The sequence below is a fragment of the Pyxicephalus adspersus genome, chromosome 3 (assembly GCF_032062135.1).
Source record: "Pyxicephalus adspersus chromosome 3, UCB_Pads_2.0, whole genome shotgun sequence".
NCBI lineage: Eukaryota > Metazoa > Chordata > Amphibia > Anura > Pyxicephalidae > Pyxicephalus > Pyxicephalus adspersus.
Genome location: NC_092860.1, coordinates 85,343,610 through 85,361,455, shown reverse-complemented (window position 1 = coordinate 85,361,455; position 17,846 = coordinate 85,343,610). Strand labels below are relative to the sequence as shown.

Genomic DNA, 17,846 nt, shown 5'->3' with positions numbered 1-17,846 from the left:
AGAAAACTCTCCTCCCAATTATTCACTTTGAGATCATTACAAAGAACAAGAGGGCACTCTTTACGTTTGGAGGAAAAGAAGTTTAAGCTCCGGATAAGGAAGGGATTCTTCACTGTAAGGTCTGTGAAAATGTGGAATCGGCTCCTTCAGGAAGTAGTTTCAGTAACTCCTATAGATTGTTTTAAGAAAAAGCGGGATGTTTTTCTGGAAACACAGAATATAACTAGGGAATAATGTTTTTTAAGTAAAGATAACAGAGACTTTTGGGCCAGGTAACATCCAATTGCCTCATAGGATGAGGAAGGAAATTTTCCCCTGTTGGAGTAAACTGAACTAGATTTTTTGCCTTCCTCTCAATAGATTATGCATATATGGTTCTATCTAGAATATATAGGTTTCTAGTATGTTTATTCCCCTAGTGGTTGAACATGTGTCTTTTTTTCAACCTAACTATAAATGTAACTATGATACACCATATTGTTTGCCTTGTATAAAGGTTTTACATAGCTTTTCTGATTTGGCTGTACAGTGCTTTACAGTAGCTGTACAGTAGAGACAAACAGCTTTAGGACAATCTATATACTCAATTCACAAAGCTTATAAACCAAGATCCCCACAGAAACAAATTACGTTTAGGTCTGATGGGATTTAGGAAATATATTTATATGGCTGAAAAAAAGATTCAGATTTTTATTGAAAAGCAATGTGAATTCCCTCGTTTCCTTTTTAGGTGACAAAATTGACAACAGAATGAACAGTTGGTGGGAAGAAATCACCCTAACAATACAAAACTGTTGCACTGGTGTTTTTTTGCCCCTTGAAAATGAATCCTTACTTCTTGTCTTAGCGCAGTTGTCACTAAAACAGAAAAGAAACAAAGCTTAATAGATGCCCTCTAAAGCAGGAGTAAATTTGCCCCCCCCCCCCCTTCATTCTTCAGTGGCTCTGACTTTGTCACCTGGGATGACATTCTAGAGAAGACTGCAAACATGCATGTAATTTTATGTTATTGCAGAAAAGACAAAATATTGTCACTTGTGCAAAAACCTGTCTGGATTTAATTAATCTGACAGAGAAACTATCCTTTCCAAAGAATATTCAAATCTGAAATTAACTGTTTTTGACTGGAGTGATATTTTAAAATAAAAACAGATTCAGTGGATGTTCTTGACATAAATACAAAAGATCTTGTTTTTCACATTCTAAAAAAAGCAAATTGCTGTCAAGAAGCTGACAATTTATGCTGACATGAGGAAATATTGTATTACTAACTCTGTCATTGTTTGTTGCACATATCTTATGCTAAACCTAACTGTTTGTTTTCTAACAAAGCAACGGGATCACCTTGATGTGAACCTAGAAAGATATACATACATGTATTTAAAACTAAATAAATAAAAGCTTTTGTAATCCCCAGGTATCATATAAAACCCTTCACACTATTAAAGACCATCAAAAAATCCTTCAGGCAGGGTCAACATCGCCTACTGTGTCATTGTTTGTATCAATCTGTCATTTGCAACTTCTATTTAATGTACAGCACTGCATAATACATTTGCACTTTAAAAATACTGTTTATTATTATTTTTATTATTATTAATAACATTATTAATTATTATTATTGAGAATAGTAAATAGTGTCAACATGTTTCTACTTTACAGATTCAATCAGCTGCCTTGTTGTTTTACCTTTTACGGTAAAACAACATTAAAAATATTTGAAAGAAAATCTAGTTAAAAAAAAAAGATTTTGTTTTTTGCATGATTGGATAATTGATGTGAACCTCTCCTGTAATAAATCAACCTAAGTTTCTTTTTCTCAAGTTTAAAAGAGCATTGCTGATATCTTTTTATAACCTATACAATAAAACATATTTAATCCTGTACTTTTTATCTGCTGAAGTCCTTGAAAATTCTGATATAAAGTAGATTTTTGCTTATATTTAATTTCTAGTTGCCCCTAGCTAAATTCAAAAACCCTTTCAATCCCATAAAATTAATTTGTGTATGACTATCATCATTTAACAAAGTTTGTATTACTAAATAGGACATGAAGAATAAACCAAGTATCTTAGTCTTTGATTCTTTACAAAGAAAAGTAAAAAAATAGACTAACATGTTTCACTCTAACAGACTTTCTCTCAATAAAGTAAGAAGTAAGTAAGTGAGAAGAAAGTGAGAATCTTAAGTCACATTGTTCAAAAGTTTTTAATGGTTGTTTAATGGTGAATTTTATATTACTTTGCCCATAAATGGTGATCTTTAAGCTTGAAATTTGCAGAATGCTGAATTTTTAATGTGTTTTTATTTGATTTGTGTAGGAAGGGTACCAAGAGTATGATCCCGAAGCATGAAGACTGTGAGCAAGTGGCATGACAATAGATATTCATAAAACATTCCAATGTACCTAGTATGAGATTTTATTTCTTTTTTATTTAATAACTGTACTTGGGAGTCTTCCATCAGCAACATAAGGTCCACTAACTACAGCCTATTGTCTGGTTAGTTATTTCAACCTCATTAGGAAGATCAGCTGTCAATGGGGTCTATGTGTGTGCTATGGATGTGAAGGGTTCTTCCAAGGAAAAAAAATCACCTAAGTGTCTATTAATGTTTGACTTTCTACTTGTATTCCCACTTGTTTGCCAGTGGTTTTGTATTGTTTCTATTTTCCTACACTTTGAATGTTTCATATGTTATTTGTTGTCTTAATAGGTGAGATAAAGTGAGTGAGTAAATTGATTCCCTAAGCCTGAGATTTGAATCCAATTATGACATATGTGAGGATTCTTACATATTGCCTGATGAGCTACTAATCTTCCATTTATGCTCTTTGATTTCTATGACTTTTTGTAACTACATTTCAATAAATGATACAGGGTTTAATTCAGCTAGCCATAGCATCAGAGAATCAGTTGACTTAATAGCCAGGAACAATGTAGATCTTACCCAATGCTAATAGTAATTCATATCATCCTTAGCATTTGGCAGGTGCTTCAAAATTTCATACCCTGCTCAATTGATGAACAACACACTTATGTCCTGAAAGGTGATATGGAATAGGTTTATCTTACAGAGAGAGTCAATGTGTGATAAATGAAGTATTGGGTAATTTCTTTAGCTTCCAATAAATTATTAAAGGGACAAAGTTTACCCTTCCAAGAAAGTTAATTTAGACACCATCAAATGACTCTCAGTAAACCATTATAGCAGTTTGGGGGGGGGGGGGGGCATAGCAACAAAACTCCTACAACTCTTGCACACCACCTCCTTGGTCGGTGGTGTTTTTTTACATCCCAATTCTATTCACAACTATTGTGAAGTTTATTTTTTGTATTTAAACAAATTGCTAGCACTAAACATTTGTGGATATGCAGATTAATCCCTAACATATTGGGCCTGGTTTAGTAAAACTGCAGATGATGGAAAAACCTGGAATGTATATATCTGATCCAGGATTGAAAACATTTGTAAACTAACAGTACATTATTTCTGGGAAATCTATTCTAGATTTGCTGTACCACATCTTTCATAGTCATCTATCTTCTCCTGTCTTGGAGCGTTTTATTAAAGCAAACCTATTGCATCTTGAATGGATTGGGTGAATCATCAGCTGTATGGATTTTTAAAAGTTTTCTCCTGTCAACTAAACCCAATATTTTGATATTGTACTATATATATATATATGTACTTTTTTGCTTTGTGTCTCTCAAGCCATGCATTTGAAAACATGTAACACACTATACTGCTTTAAATATTACTTTATATTTTAGTTCTGTTTCAAAAAGTTGTTTTAGAATGTTTTATACATTCTGATAAACAGGAAGATACTAAGATACTAAGCACAAAAATCTGCACACCAGTACATTCATTTGGATTTTTTTCTTCATAAATAGATTGTTTTTTTAAAAAACTATCTTGTAGAGAAGCTATTTTTAAATTTGAAATAGTACAAATATTATAATTGTTTTTTACGGCCAGCATGAACTTTGTTATACCACATTTCTAACATTATCCCAACATTAATTTGTTGGAAGAGCAAGAGTAAACTGATAAGAGTTTGTACCCCCTGCCCTTCTATGTTGAATATGAGTTGAGATGTCTAATAATAAATATGGCTGATTCCCCCTGATAGGTCAGATAAGGTTTAAAAGTGTTGTTATCACTAAAAACTCACCCTCTATCTCAAGCCTGTCAACAGTTCCAGATCTACCCACAAACATTGTTACTGACAGCATTGTGGTGTCCATATCACCTGTGGTGAAGCGCTAGCATAACTGACAAGGTTCTCTCTAAAATCCTGGCTCTTTTGACTATTTAGGGATTAAGAAAGCACAGGTCCTGTTCATAAATTCCAATAAAAAGAAAGCAAAAAACAAAGTTGGCTGTTGTGAGTATCATTCTTGGCTTTTCCTGTCACCAATAGTTCTGTATAAAACATTTAGCCTAACTATAGATTTTAGTAATTTCCACATTTTACATCCAAACATTTTGGGGTATAAACTAGTGATTGGAAAACTATTTTCAGAATAAAGTAATTAATATATATATATATGTATTTATGGACAACAAAAAATATTAAGAACTATTTCTATACAGACATATAATGTTTTTTTAAATTATACAATGATTTCTAGCATACGCCACTGATAAAATATTTGGTGTACCCAAAATGTACTATTTAGAAGTTTATTTGTCTTTTAAAAATATATATTTAGCTTTTATGCTTCAAACCATGTATTTGCATATTGATTTTAAGATATCTTCTCTGTGTTAAACCTTTTATGAATCCAGTGAAATTCAGAATTTGGTGGCGAGATAGAACAATTTGAGGATAAATTAGGTAAATTATTTGCTGATCTTTATAAAAAAAAAAGGACCCTAGAAATAGTCAGTATGAAGTTAACATTTTGAATAAAACTGTTTTACTCTATTCATATTGTACATTATTGTAATTTAACAGATGTTCTGTATTTCATTGTAAATAAAGAAATAAATGTTGCTTGTGTCATATTACCATGTGATGTGTTTTTATTTAGCACAACAGTATATTTAGAAGGAATACAGTGAATCAAGTTCAACTCACAGTCCAGACCACAGTCACACTGGGTCCCCGACATAAAATCATTGTTAGGATACGCCAGGGGTTCTGTGATGTGGGCAACTTCAGTATCCCACGTGGCTTTTTTTGTCCAGTGATGTCACTGCAGCAGCAGTAAAGAGAAAAAAGAAAAAGAAGCATCTCCTGTTTCCCTTCAGCTGTGCAGCCTGCGGTATACTATCTCAGCATCCCCTGCACACACTCTGAGGCTGTGAACAGCTGAAGAAGATGTTAGGAGCAGATTTGTCCCTGGTTGACTCTTGCGCTTCCGTTGGCTGCTAGGACTACATAGCCCCTCAGTTCCCATTCACCAGTGCCTACTGGAGCGTTAAGCTAGGCTCACTAGGTTGCTGGTGTACTTATTTGTCTGATTTACTGTTGCTCACCTTGCCTGTTTCTGACCCTGCGACTGTATGCTGCCTGGACTTACCTTTTGCCTGTGACCCAAACTCTATTTTTGTTTTGCCCTTTGTTTTTGTTTTTTTTTTTCGAATTATCCGGGTCTGTATTCTGGATTTGCCTGAATCTTGGTATCTTTTGGCTCCTGGTCCTCTGTCAGTTCTCCCCCACACACCATTTCTTGTGCACACAATTCCTGGGGCAACAGTGTACTGGGACAGTGCCAATGGGGGTTTGCTATAGGCAAAGAATGCGGCGTTAGATTGGGGAACTGGTGTCTGGTGAGTACAATTGCTGGACCAGAGCCTTACACTCATAGTCCCTGAGTCAATAAAGCTCTCTAAGGCTGCAGAGGATACATTTTTATCAGTAAAGCTGGGTGACCCAAAAAAAGTGGAATGGATTTCTTAAAAGTCAGCTATTTGTTAGCAAATGTTTTCAATTCTGGACCAAATCTATTCCTGGTTTGCTGAATCACCCAGCTTCACTGATGAAAGTGTATCCTCTCCAGCCTTGGAGAGCATTATTAAATTAGGGCAATTGTCTAAGATCGGATTGCTAGAGCTAGCTGTCTGGCTGTCATGTGAATTCAGAGAATTCCAAAATTTCATTCACTAAAGAGAGCAAGGTATAGATGGAGCAGTAGGCTTCCAGTTTGTCCAGTTTATCTCCTTTCCAAAGTGAAGGCAGCTATCTATTTTTTGGCTAGACCACTAGTGAACTCTATATAAAAGGAATTGAAGGGGGAGAGTGACACAATTTTTCACCCCTCTGTTCTCTGCCATGATAAAATCCCGATAGGGTTTGGCAATTTTTCCTGTGAACAAGTGGATTTCAAATTGTTGTGGAATCATTTTCCCATTCAAATGTTTGGTTTATAAACTTCGAGCCATTGACCTGAAAGAAGTAGACATCAGGTATATTTCCTCTCCTTGTTCCATCGTTGAGGCCGACATCTCATCTTGTTTCCCATCTTGATTAGCCAGACCAGAATAACATACCGGGAGTTCATTCACTCCTGGCACCCAGGTATGCCAAGATCATTTAATAAAAGATTGACAACAGGTAGATACATTTGTTGTATTTCAAATAATATGCTCCCTCCAAAAAAAGCTGTCTGCTCACAATTTTTATTTTTTAAGTTCTACTTTAGGTACTGTTTGTTTATTCCGATTTAGGTACTGAAGCTGAAAGCAACCAAGCAAAAATAATTTTCAGAAGGTGGCCAAAAAATTGTTATTATGTATTTCTTTCAAAACAGGTTTGCAATTTTCTTTATATATACCCTGCATTATGTGATTCTAGAGTCCTACAGTCCTGTCCTGTGTAACTTTCAGGCTAAGCTCAGCCATGGCAGGGACTAGTAGGTATAGATTTAGGGAATGGGTGAATAGCATTTGGCAGCACATAGTCCTAAAAGTCCAGTTTCTAGTAAAAAGATAAACCCACTTTCAAAGGGATGCAGAAGAGGAGAGTTATCTCTGAAAAAGCACACATCAAGTGTCTTGCAGGGGCTGACTTATATTGTTTTTACTTTCATATTTAGGATGCCAACAACTTCACTGAAAGCAAACTCAAATGTGTTCCCTCCCCCCATGTGCTAACATTAACAGGTAAAACCTAGCAGTTCCTCACAAATGTGTGTTGTAATGTATTTACTGGTGTGAAAACACACACATTTGGTGGTTACTTTGCCATTGCTGCAGGGTGGTGCAAGCTTTGTAGTGCATCTTTTACTCTGTCCTGTACTAGCCAGATAGGGGGAGCTTTTTATTGACACTAGTGGATCCTCAGAGTTGTTTGCAAAAGATTTTTTTTTTTTAACGACCAGGAGGTGTTCATCAGACAAAAACATCATGAGATTTAATTTGCTCATAGTGGGGCTTTAACACACTATTTACTTATATGGGTCAATACATGTATGACTTTAGGAAAACATTTTTGTTTTAGCACATAGAGAGAAATGCAGAGCCCCTGAATACTTCAGGCCCTATTTCTCACAATGGCTACACAGCACCCTTGTTAAGCATAGAGCTTATTGTCAGGGATATAAAACATGATAATTTGGCATCTAAACCCCTTTCCATTGCACTTTAATGTAGAGTGGCTTGTATTTTATGTTTACTGCCCTTTTCAGAAATAATTTATGTGGAAACGCTGGCAAGATAGTACATCTCATTAGTATCCCTTTTTAATCCACAGTCTGACATTTTGCTAACATTTATTTTTTTTATTATTCATACTTGCAATATACTTCTATTATTGTAAGAAACTGTGTCAGTACAGTCTTGCATTTATGACTCAGACTGGGTATATATCCATCTCCCTTTTTAAGTCACCATCACTATTTTAACAGTTGACTGCCAAGAAATCATGTGTATTGTAGATAGAATTTTATTGACATACAGCCATACTGTATGTTCATAGTATTATGGCATGTGCATTGTAATTAAGCTTTTTATTCTGGAGTTGCATTAGGACTTTTTTGCATATCAAAACACCTTTCATTTTTTTTTTTAAATATTCAAGAGACTGACATCATAAAATTTAGTTTATATAAACATTTTCATTCTTTCATTAATAATACAGCTCAGTTAAAAAGAGCTTTTACATTTGTTTTATCTGTTTTAGAATTTAGTATTTCTTTATGTTTTATTGCTAATATAACATTTACCTGAATTTTCATTATATGCATTTTTACATGCTTGCAGTTTCATGTTTTTACTATAGGTCAGTGGACAGTTGAAGACCTATGTTTCCGTATGAAAAGTGAAAACGGCTCTCTGGAGACTCAAAGGTATACAAAAGGAAGTTCAGTGGGAAAAAAAACAGATCAGAAAAAAACATTGTTCATAACTGTGTCTCCTTTTAAAAGCACTTATTTTGAAATAATACACATAGTGGTTCCTGTATTAGGACATAAAGCTTTTTATGGAAACAATGCAATTCCATTTAGCAGCCTTTTAGCATAACATAAAAGCAGCAAACTATATATATTTATATATATATATATATATATATATATATATATATATATATATATATATATATATATATATATACTGTATATGTATGTATGTTAAGCTGGGGGTGGACAATTTATTGCACAATATATATACAATATATAAGTATATACTAGTCACACCATTGTTTAATATTTGTTTAATAATATATGTCCCTAAGGCTGCAGTTCCCCATTCACAATGTAGCAGACTAAAGATTCCCTTAAAATTTCCCAGGTGGGAATCAATGACTTACGATGAAACACATGGACCTGGAAGATTTCCACGAGGGTTCCCCCTTTGAGTTTTCATGATACCCTCATTTCTCTGTATAAGTAAAATGTAGCCAGCCATTTGAGCTGATAATTTAACAAGTAAGTTTATAATAAAACAGTTATATCATGACTGCACTCGGCCACTCTGTTTTCTCTATTGAGGTCTATTGACTTTTCAGTAGAAATTCATCCTGTGTGATTACTGGGAGGACAACATAACATGGCTACTAGCTATACTATTTTCAAGGGCTATGGTATGCACAAATGTTTTTAGTTTTTTAAAGAGTAGGGAATGGGTAAATTTACTTCCTGTCAAGCAGAAGCACTTGGACAAGTGTACAATATAAGGATTAACTTGCCCATTGGTTCTATAAGCAAGCTATTACAATTATTGTATTTTAAATGCAAACATAGAACTATTTTTTAGACTAATAATGCTGCTTGCAAATGTGCAAATTTAAAGCCAAATCATTTACTAAAAGAAGAACTCTAGCTCCTGATTTTCTCTATACTCAACTTCCATCTTTAAGCCTCTCTCTTCCCAATTTTTGTTCAGATTTTTTTTATACAGATCTTTTCTCTTGCAGTCTGTTGGTCATTCCAATAATGTAATGTAATAATGTAAGTAGTGTTAGCCCAGGTTGTTGTATCACATCCCCAGGGAGTAAGTTTATGACATTTTTAGGCTTACAGGAAGCAAACAAATATAAGCTGTAAAGCCTAATTAAGGAGCAAGTAGCACAGCCAGGATATATAACAAGCTATTATTTTTGTGTCTTTACACATTTTAAATTAAATACTAAAAATAGAAAAACATTTATTTTAAATAATCTCACACATAAACTAGATTATTCCTCTAAAGAAGATCACATTGTAATTTCCTATTAAAAACTCCGAAGTAATCAAATATAATGAATCAGCAACTAAAATAACCAAAAAGGCAAACCACTGTTTAATGGGTTATACAATAAAAAATTAAAAGCATAGCCCCTGAGTGTTCACTTAAAGTTATTTTGCATCAATACAGCCTCAATTAAAAGTGTAAATAATAAATTCCTGCTTGTCACCTTTGAATGTTTAATGCTGTTTCACAATTCTGCCCATCAGTGTTCATTAATATTTGATAACATCCAAATGAAACTGTATCTAAGTTAATTTGTCAATATTACCTTTTAAGATTGTAATGTAATTATCATTTCCGTTTTTCACGGATTATACGCATGGATATAAATTATTATATTATATTTTAATGTAAGGAATATTACAGTAAGTATATATACAAAACAGAACTGGTCCCTGCAATCTGGGATCTACTCATAAATATTTATTTTCCTGCCAGCTATAATTGTTAAATTAGTAATTCTGGATGCTCAAGTTAAACAAAATGTATTCACCATTTTAAAGTGCAGTTTGGACCTTCTTTCTTTTTTTCTTGTCTTTCCTTCTTTGGCTTCCATCTGAAGGTTTTTACTTGGTTTGCAGAAACAAGGATAATTTTTAGTACCTAGTGCAGCTTTATTTACCTGCAGATATTAACATACAAGTAGGTGCAGATATGTTCCATGTCTAACTTAAAAAAACAAATTTAAACTCATACATCGTACAAATAAATTATTGATAATCTCTTTTATGTCCACTAGTTGCAGTAATGTTCTAGAGTTTGCATACCACTGTAAAGGAAAAACTAGCCCCCACTTGCCTAGCCAACTTTATTAATCAGCATGTGCCCAGCATTTACCTAATGACTTACCTCTCCCTAATATTTGAACCAGGAATACATTTTTCACACAGGTATTTCTCCCACAGCTTAATGCCTAAAATTAGTCTGTATATCAGAAATCAACATGACAAAATGTCTGACTTTGGACTTTTTGGACATTAAAGAAAATTGCATGTCCCCAGTCTCTGGTCATAATATTACAGTTTAATGACTACTTGTTAGATACCAGTAGTTCATAAAATCTTCTTCTTGAACTGTTTTTGAACTGTATTTGTAGTACCATTAATTTTGCTCTTTGATTTTAACATTTAGGAAAAAGCAAGTTTACTAAATTATCTTTCTTACATGGTCTCTCAAACAGAAATGTACAGACTTTCATGTAAGTTCTTTTTATTCACTCAGTTGCTTTTAATTAATATTAACCAGCTATGATTGATCTCCCAGGTAACCTACATATATACTTGTACCCTAAACATTTCCAAAGACATTTACAACAAAAATTATATAGGATTTGGATCCCTGTGCACCCAGTTCATCAACAGATCAAAAATGGTCCATCATAAATATATAATAGTTAAAACTTCAAAACACTGGAAACTTAGCAGTACACTTTGGAAAGCTGTTAAATATCCTTATTAATAATCATTGGCAAGTAAAAGAGACTTTACAATAAAGGTCACTCATGCTGTACTAGTGATACATAATTTATATTTTCTTCTCTTCAGTTCCTCTCATCTTACACTGGTACTGATAGAGATGCTAAAGGATTTGGTCTACTGGATTACTGATAAATTTACAAAAAAACGTAAAACTAAGAGGTGGAAAATCAGAGAGATTGGGTAGTGCTTGTTTTAAAAAAATATGACTGCTCAAAAAATGGGAATAATCAAGAATTAGGATATAAGATTTAGTCTCGTTGGTATATAACCCCTGTGAAATTGCATAGCCTTTTCCCTTCAGTATCCAACTTATGTTGGCAGTGCAGACAAGGAAGGGGTAGTATGCTGCATATTTTTTGGTCATGTCTGCTACTCCACCACTTCTGGGACCAGGTGGGCTTTCTTATCGAAAAGGTCCCTACTATTAGTATACCATCAAATCCTGTTTTTTGTTTGCTCTGCACCATAATACCCGATCAGAAAAGATTTACAAGGGCTCTATTATCAGACATCTTATCAATTGGGTTATGGCTGCGCAAGATAAATGACATTATGATGATAAAAGATCTCATGGCAAGTGCACAGGGATCCTCAGACAAATTCAACGCCATATTGGGCAGTTGAATATTATACAGGGTAACCCCGGAGTTTAAGTGCCACCTGCACCCTGCCCTTTCTTCAAAATACATGATAAGTGTTGATATGTTGATTTTAGAGATATGTGCCTTACTGAAATGCCTCCTTGAAGGATGATTCTGCTATCTACCCTCTCTTTTCAGAAAAAGTATTATTTGGGCTTTTCATACTACATATATTGCTGTAGTTACTCCAACCATAGCTGACATTGGACATTATAGTGCATTTCTTGTCTATCTATGTTTATTGTAAATAGAAAAACTTTGAAATAACGAATGTTTAAAAAAAATGTGTTACTGCTTATTAAGGATTTGAATAGCTTATTGTGTTTAGTCCATGCAAAGATGCACTTTAAAAAAATTCATGTTGGCAGCACCATGCATAATAGAGATTTGGGTACAAAAAAACTTAATATTTTTGCTTTTCTTGGTTTCAGGAACTACTTTTACAATGGCATTGCCATCCTGTATTTATTTTCCCTTGTAACTAAACCTACGTCATACCCAGACCTGTGCGTCCAAGCTTAGAGAAGCTTGAAAGAGGTTCCACAGTTTTTCCAAAGTGCCACCACATTTCTACACATCTGTGTACATTATGTTTGGGAAAGCTCTGATTTTAAAATATTTCATACATTATTGGGGAAACTGGATATCACTGAATATATTATCTGTCTCTGGAGAAATAAGAACATTGAATGGTTTTCCTGCCATCTAGTAAATGCATCAATAAATCGATCAATGTCTTATGTAAAAACAGGATTATATTTCAGTTAGAGTTTACTAGACATTCTTGTGCTTTAGTTGTCCTCTATCTGTACACAGTGGACATACTGGTGCAACATGCCACAAAATACTAAAAAGACTAAGACAACAGCAATGCCATAATTGTTCTCTGGTAGCAAGGTAAACAAGCAAGTAGAAAGCTATTCTCTATTTTACCTTCAACAATTTTGAGCACATCCAGTGGCATTAAAAAGGTGGTTGTGATTGAGACTGAATCACAATATTTTTCATTGCCATATCACCTGATTTCTGTCTTCCATACCAAATTCTTGTTTAACCCCCCTGGTGGTATCAATAATGAGGTATTTTAAATGGAAAAGTGGTACTTTTAAAAATCCTTATTTTCCATCCGGTTCCGCCTACCTGCCCAACGGTCCCACCCTCCAGCCTAGGACGGCCGAGCAGATGCCCTGGCTGGCATCTGCTTCTCCTGTCCTCGCATCCCCAACGTTCACACGCCATGTACGCAGATGTTGGGCATCGCCAGGCTACACAGATGCCTGGCTGGCATCGTTAGGAGATGCCGGACATCGCTGGCACCGCTAAAGGACGCAGCTGGAACGTGGGAACAAGATAGGAGTTTTAATCTCCCTGGAAATTTCACCTTGAGTGTGGCTCAGGGTTACCGCTTTTGGTATGAAAAATCCACCCCGAGCCACACTCGGGAATACCGCCAGGGAGGTTACTACCATAGTAATAAGTGACAACTATTAATACAATTAATGAAATGTGCATTGAGAGAAAGCATGTCAATAAAAAAAAAATAGGAGGAGCTAATTATATTTTATAATAAACTTTAGTGAAAGCTTTTTTTAAGGATTTCCATAAAACTTCATAGCAATGAAATAAGTCTTTTGAAAAAGGACTAATCCTTCCCTCTCACTACAGCTGATGGTAAAGCAACCATATCCTTACCCTTCACAGTTGAGTTTTTGCCAGCAATTTCATTGCAAAGATTGGGCAGCCTAGCTAAGATAATAACATGCTGTGGCCAGGACATGAATAAATCACTCATGACATTAATTACATTATACAGGATGTACATTATCCATGCTGCTGGTTGCTGACAATGATGGTGAATAATAAAACATTGGGAGGTAAATGTTGGGCTAGGTGCATTAATATTGGTTTTGTAGCTTTATTTTTGGAAGCCCCAAAATACCCTAAAATTCAATCTAACAAAGCCCCTGGTATGAAATATACTATATATAATTATATACTGTATGCCGGAAAGAAGAAGCTTTCCACTTTATGTGAATTCAAAGAAGAACTTGGTACATTTTTAAAAGTTAAAAGAAAAGTTTGTAACCGCACTGTGTAAAAATGACAGTGAAATATTTCTAGCCTGGAATACAGTAAAAATGAAAAACAACTATTTATAACTCCCAAAGGGAATTTTTTCCTTTCACGGATTTCAAAGATGAAGCAATTGCACTAGTTATACTGCAGGAATAATTTATAAAAAGACAGATATTAGCAAAAGAAACATTTTTTTTAATTCTCTTTTTGGGGAAAATAAATACTGTTGGCCAAGAATATTTATTTATTTTTAGGCATTTATATTTTAAATGTATTAAAAGCCTAAATAAGTAGTTGATACATTTATGAATAAACAATGCTGTCAGTGTACTGAAATGCACACAACTCTTGTCCTTTTTTGTATTTTAAAAAATAAATTAGTTTTAAAATAACTAACTGTCTCCCCGAAGCGAACAGTCTACCATATACACTGTATACTGATTTCAGTTACAGAAGGACTGGGTAGGGTTTATAGGGGATACTACCTTCCCAGCCAATACTATGAATACATGTTGGACCAGAGACCCTAACGAAGACGTCTCACAGTTCAGACTTCAATCAAAGCAGGACCTGGTCAGTGACACATAATATACATTATATTATTGGCTTCTTCCCATTCAAACTTATGATTACAGCAACTGTCAAAGGCCAGTCTTCCAGCACCAATTTTCTATGGATATGAGTACCACAAAGCAAGCTTATGCTGGTAGAAAGGAAATCACAATGAATATTGTCCTATTGGAACACTGACTTTTTATCTGTATGTGTACACTGAATGTGCATACCTCCTCCCCACCCAACCAATGAACATTGCCAGACAAAATGGTAAAAGACTGGGAGAAGATATCAGTGGTAGTAATTAATATTATTATTATTATTATGATAGTGATTGAGCAACAAGAGACTACAGAGCTACAGAACTAATTTTGCTTTAGGAGTATTCGGTTTTCGACAACACTACACTAATATGAAAAGTAAAGGCAGAGATGCTCTCCTTCATTGACTCTCCATTACACAAAGTACCACATGCCTCTATATTAATATTATTATTACCCAGTATTTTATATGGCGCCAACATATTACGCAGCACTGTACACAGTCCATACTCATGTCACTACCTGTCCTTCAGAGGAGCTCACAATCTAATGTCCCTACCATAGTCATATGTCATTACCACAGTCTAAGGTCAATTTTGGGTGAAGCCAATTAACCTAACTACATTTAACCTAATTAAGCAATTAACCTAACCTTATCGTAGTGTCTCATGCCTCCCATTTACAGTGGCACTTTAACACTTCTTCCACTACCATACAGAAATATGTACTGCACAGCATAAAACAGTGAACCACTGGACATTGGCTTATGCCATCTCTAATGGAGATGCTGGGGTAGGATCTTGCTAGTAGGGCATACTCTGTTCACCAACATTGAAGCCATGAGGCGGGATATCGTGCAGGCTTTAATATGTTAAAGAAATTATAAGGAGTCTTTGTAGCAGTTCTATATATTTTATAATGTATTAAAGAAAAGTGCAATTACCCTTTCATTACTTATGTGCAACTCTTTCTGCAAATCTGTTAATATACTGTACATACAAATAGTAATAGCAACGAATGCAGATAGCTTAAAATGTAGATGTCAGATGGTGGTGACTAAGACTAATTAATGTGTAGGAAGCATCTAATTGGTATGCAAATTCTCAAGTAAAACAGATGATTCTAAACCTTGTTACTTGCTTTAAAGCTTAGAAAAATATAATGTGAGGAAATTGAAAACCAGCTAGCAATGAGATAATTGAATTTGTCAGAAAAATATTTATTGGAAAGTAGGTTTTTGGTCCTATTTATTAGAGAGTATTTATTCCTAATTGCTGTAACCCATTGCTACCAATCAATGAGCTTTTGATACTCTTATGTTACCAGTATGAACTTAGACTATTATGGATGAAGCCATTTAACTGAATATTTTTTTTACAAGGGAATTACATGCCTTGTACTTAGAATTTACATATTTTTAAATTATATCTATTTAGAAAAATGAGTGAGAGTTATGTGAATCTTTTGTAATAACATTTAAATACATCCCAGGTGTGCATGTGATATTTTGCCATTTACCTATTATAAAAAATAATTTCTAAAAAACAGTTGGCATTTAAAAAAACATGTGGGACATTAGGATATTTTTAGGGGGTCACAATGGAAGCAAATTATTATTAATTTAAAGGAATACCAAAGCAAATTGTCTTAACCTATATCTAAAAAATACCAGCAATAATTAAGTTAATATTGCACTATATTGATTTCCTATTTCTGACAATGTGAAATAATAATATAATGATCTTTGATATGTGTGAAGAATACAGAAAACATATATTTAATGCTTTATTTATTTAGGAAACATCATTAGAAACAATGCATGTTTTCAAAAATGTGGTATTTATTAATAGACAAGGAAACAAAGTATTTATTGGTAAATTGTTGTTTTGTTATTGTAATAACAGAAAATGCTTTTCTGAATTGTAGATAAGTTAGATACTGTGGATGTTAAACCCTCTTGAGAGTATTCAAACATATGAAATGTTCCAGTACTGGAAAGTATAATGTGTTCCAGACAGTGACAGATCATCCATGTGGCTGACTAGGCAAATACCTAAGGCTCTGGAGGAATTGTCCTAAGCATAACAGAAGTTCATGCTGAGATTTTTAGAGCTATTTCTGCTTGTAAGACTCTTTGGGGTCTATTTAAAAAGCAGTGAATCTGACATTACCGGAAACATTCCCTGGTGGGGAATCATTTACTGCAATTGAAACACATGGACCTAGAAGTTTCTCTAATAAGAAATGTTTCAGGGTAGGTCAGATTCACTGCTTCCTAAATAAACCCCTTTGTTACAACTTGCTGAATAAGTTTTGAAAAAAAAACAAGCAAACAAAAGGAATTCAAATCTCCAACAAAGCTTTGGACATTAGAGCAAAGGCTGTCCACTCTAAAGGACAAGAAGAGACATAAAAATCACACTTTACGCATGAGTGATTTTAGGCTCATTTCTCCTAATATCTCTTAATTTTATATTCTATGACAGTGCCATGGAGGATGAATAATTGATTATTCAGGGGTTCCATGCAACCATAAGAGAATAAATTGAAGCTAATATAAATTTGTGATTTCTTCTTTCTGATTCTATTTTCCTGAAAATGTAAGTATTATTTATTTTGTTTGATTTTTTTTATTATATGCTAATACAGTTATTGTTATTACAATGTCTGTTCTGTATTTATGTGTACACAGTAGGTGTATAATAAAATGTGTTATATTATCTCAGCATCCCAAATATTTGTTTTTTATGTAAATTAGCCTGTGCTCATCCTAAAGGCAGAACTACTCATTTACTATAGTAAGGCACCTTTTTTCATTTCTAAAGTAGAATAAAACCTTCCCCTGACTTTGTTTTAATTCTACATCTTTAAAAAAAATCTATTTTATCTTGAAAAAATCCTCTTATATCCAGTGGCAGCCCTGTGTAAAACACTGGCTGTTAAAAAATTAAAGGACAAAAAATGTCCATTAGATTTAACTAGTTGACAAACATACTATTTTGCATCTGATAATATCCCTAATTTACTTTGCAGATTATGCACAGTGGCAGGAAAAATGTGTAATACCCCCAGCCACCAAGCTATTCTGCAGTACCTAATGCAACCTGCAGTAAATATAAGTGGTGACCCTTAACCAGAGAATGCTTCCAGACATTGGCTAGATGGTCCAAAGTTTATTACACCATAGATTTACATCTGTCCATCCTAATGTGTTGTGTTAACACATATGTGTTAATGGCCACTTGGACACACTTTAAGGTGTATTGTGCTAAATGAGCTTATTCAATTAAATAGCCTGCCAATGCACCAGAATTAATAAAAAGACATTCTGTATGTTTTTATTTTCAAATGCAGCACACCACAATGCACAATTGTGT

The 17,846-nt window shown here is 34.1% G+C and overlaps 1 protein-coding gene across 1 annotated transcript in view; it reads left to right on the top strand.

Annotated features, from left to right (window-relative positions):
* The window catches only part of SNCA (synuclein alpha), a 41,564-nt gene extending 36,551 nt beyond the window's left edge, over positions 1–5,013 (top strand). The window contains exon 6 of the mRNA XM_072405565.1: positions 2,322–5,013. Within this exon, the coding sequence (XP_072261666.1) occupies positions 2,322–2,354 (33 nt within the window). The 3' untranslated portion in view covers positions 2,355–5,013. The remainder of the gene's footprint in view (positions 1–2,321) is intronic.
* Positions 5,014–17,846: the final 12,833 nt, after the last annotated feature.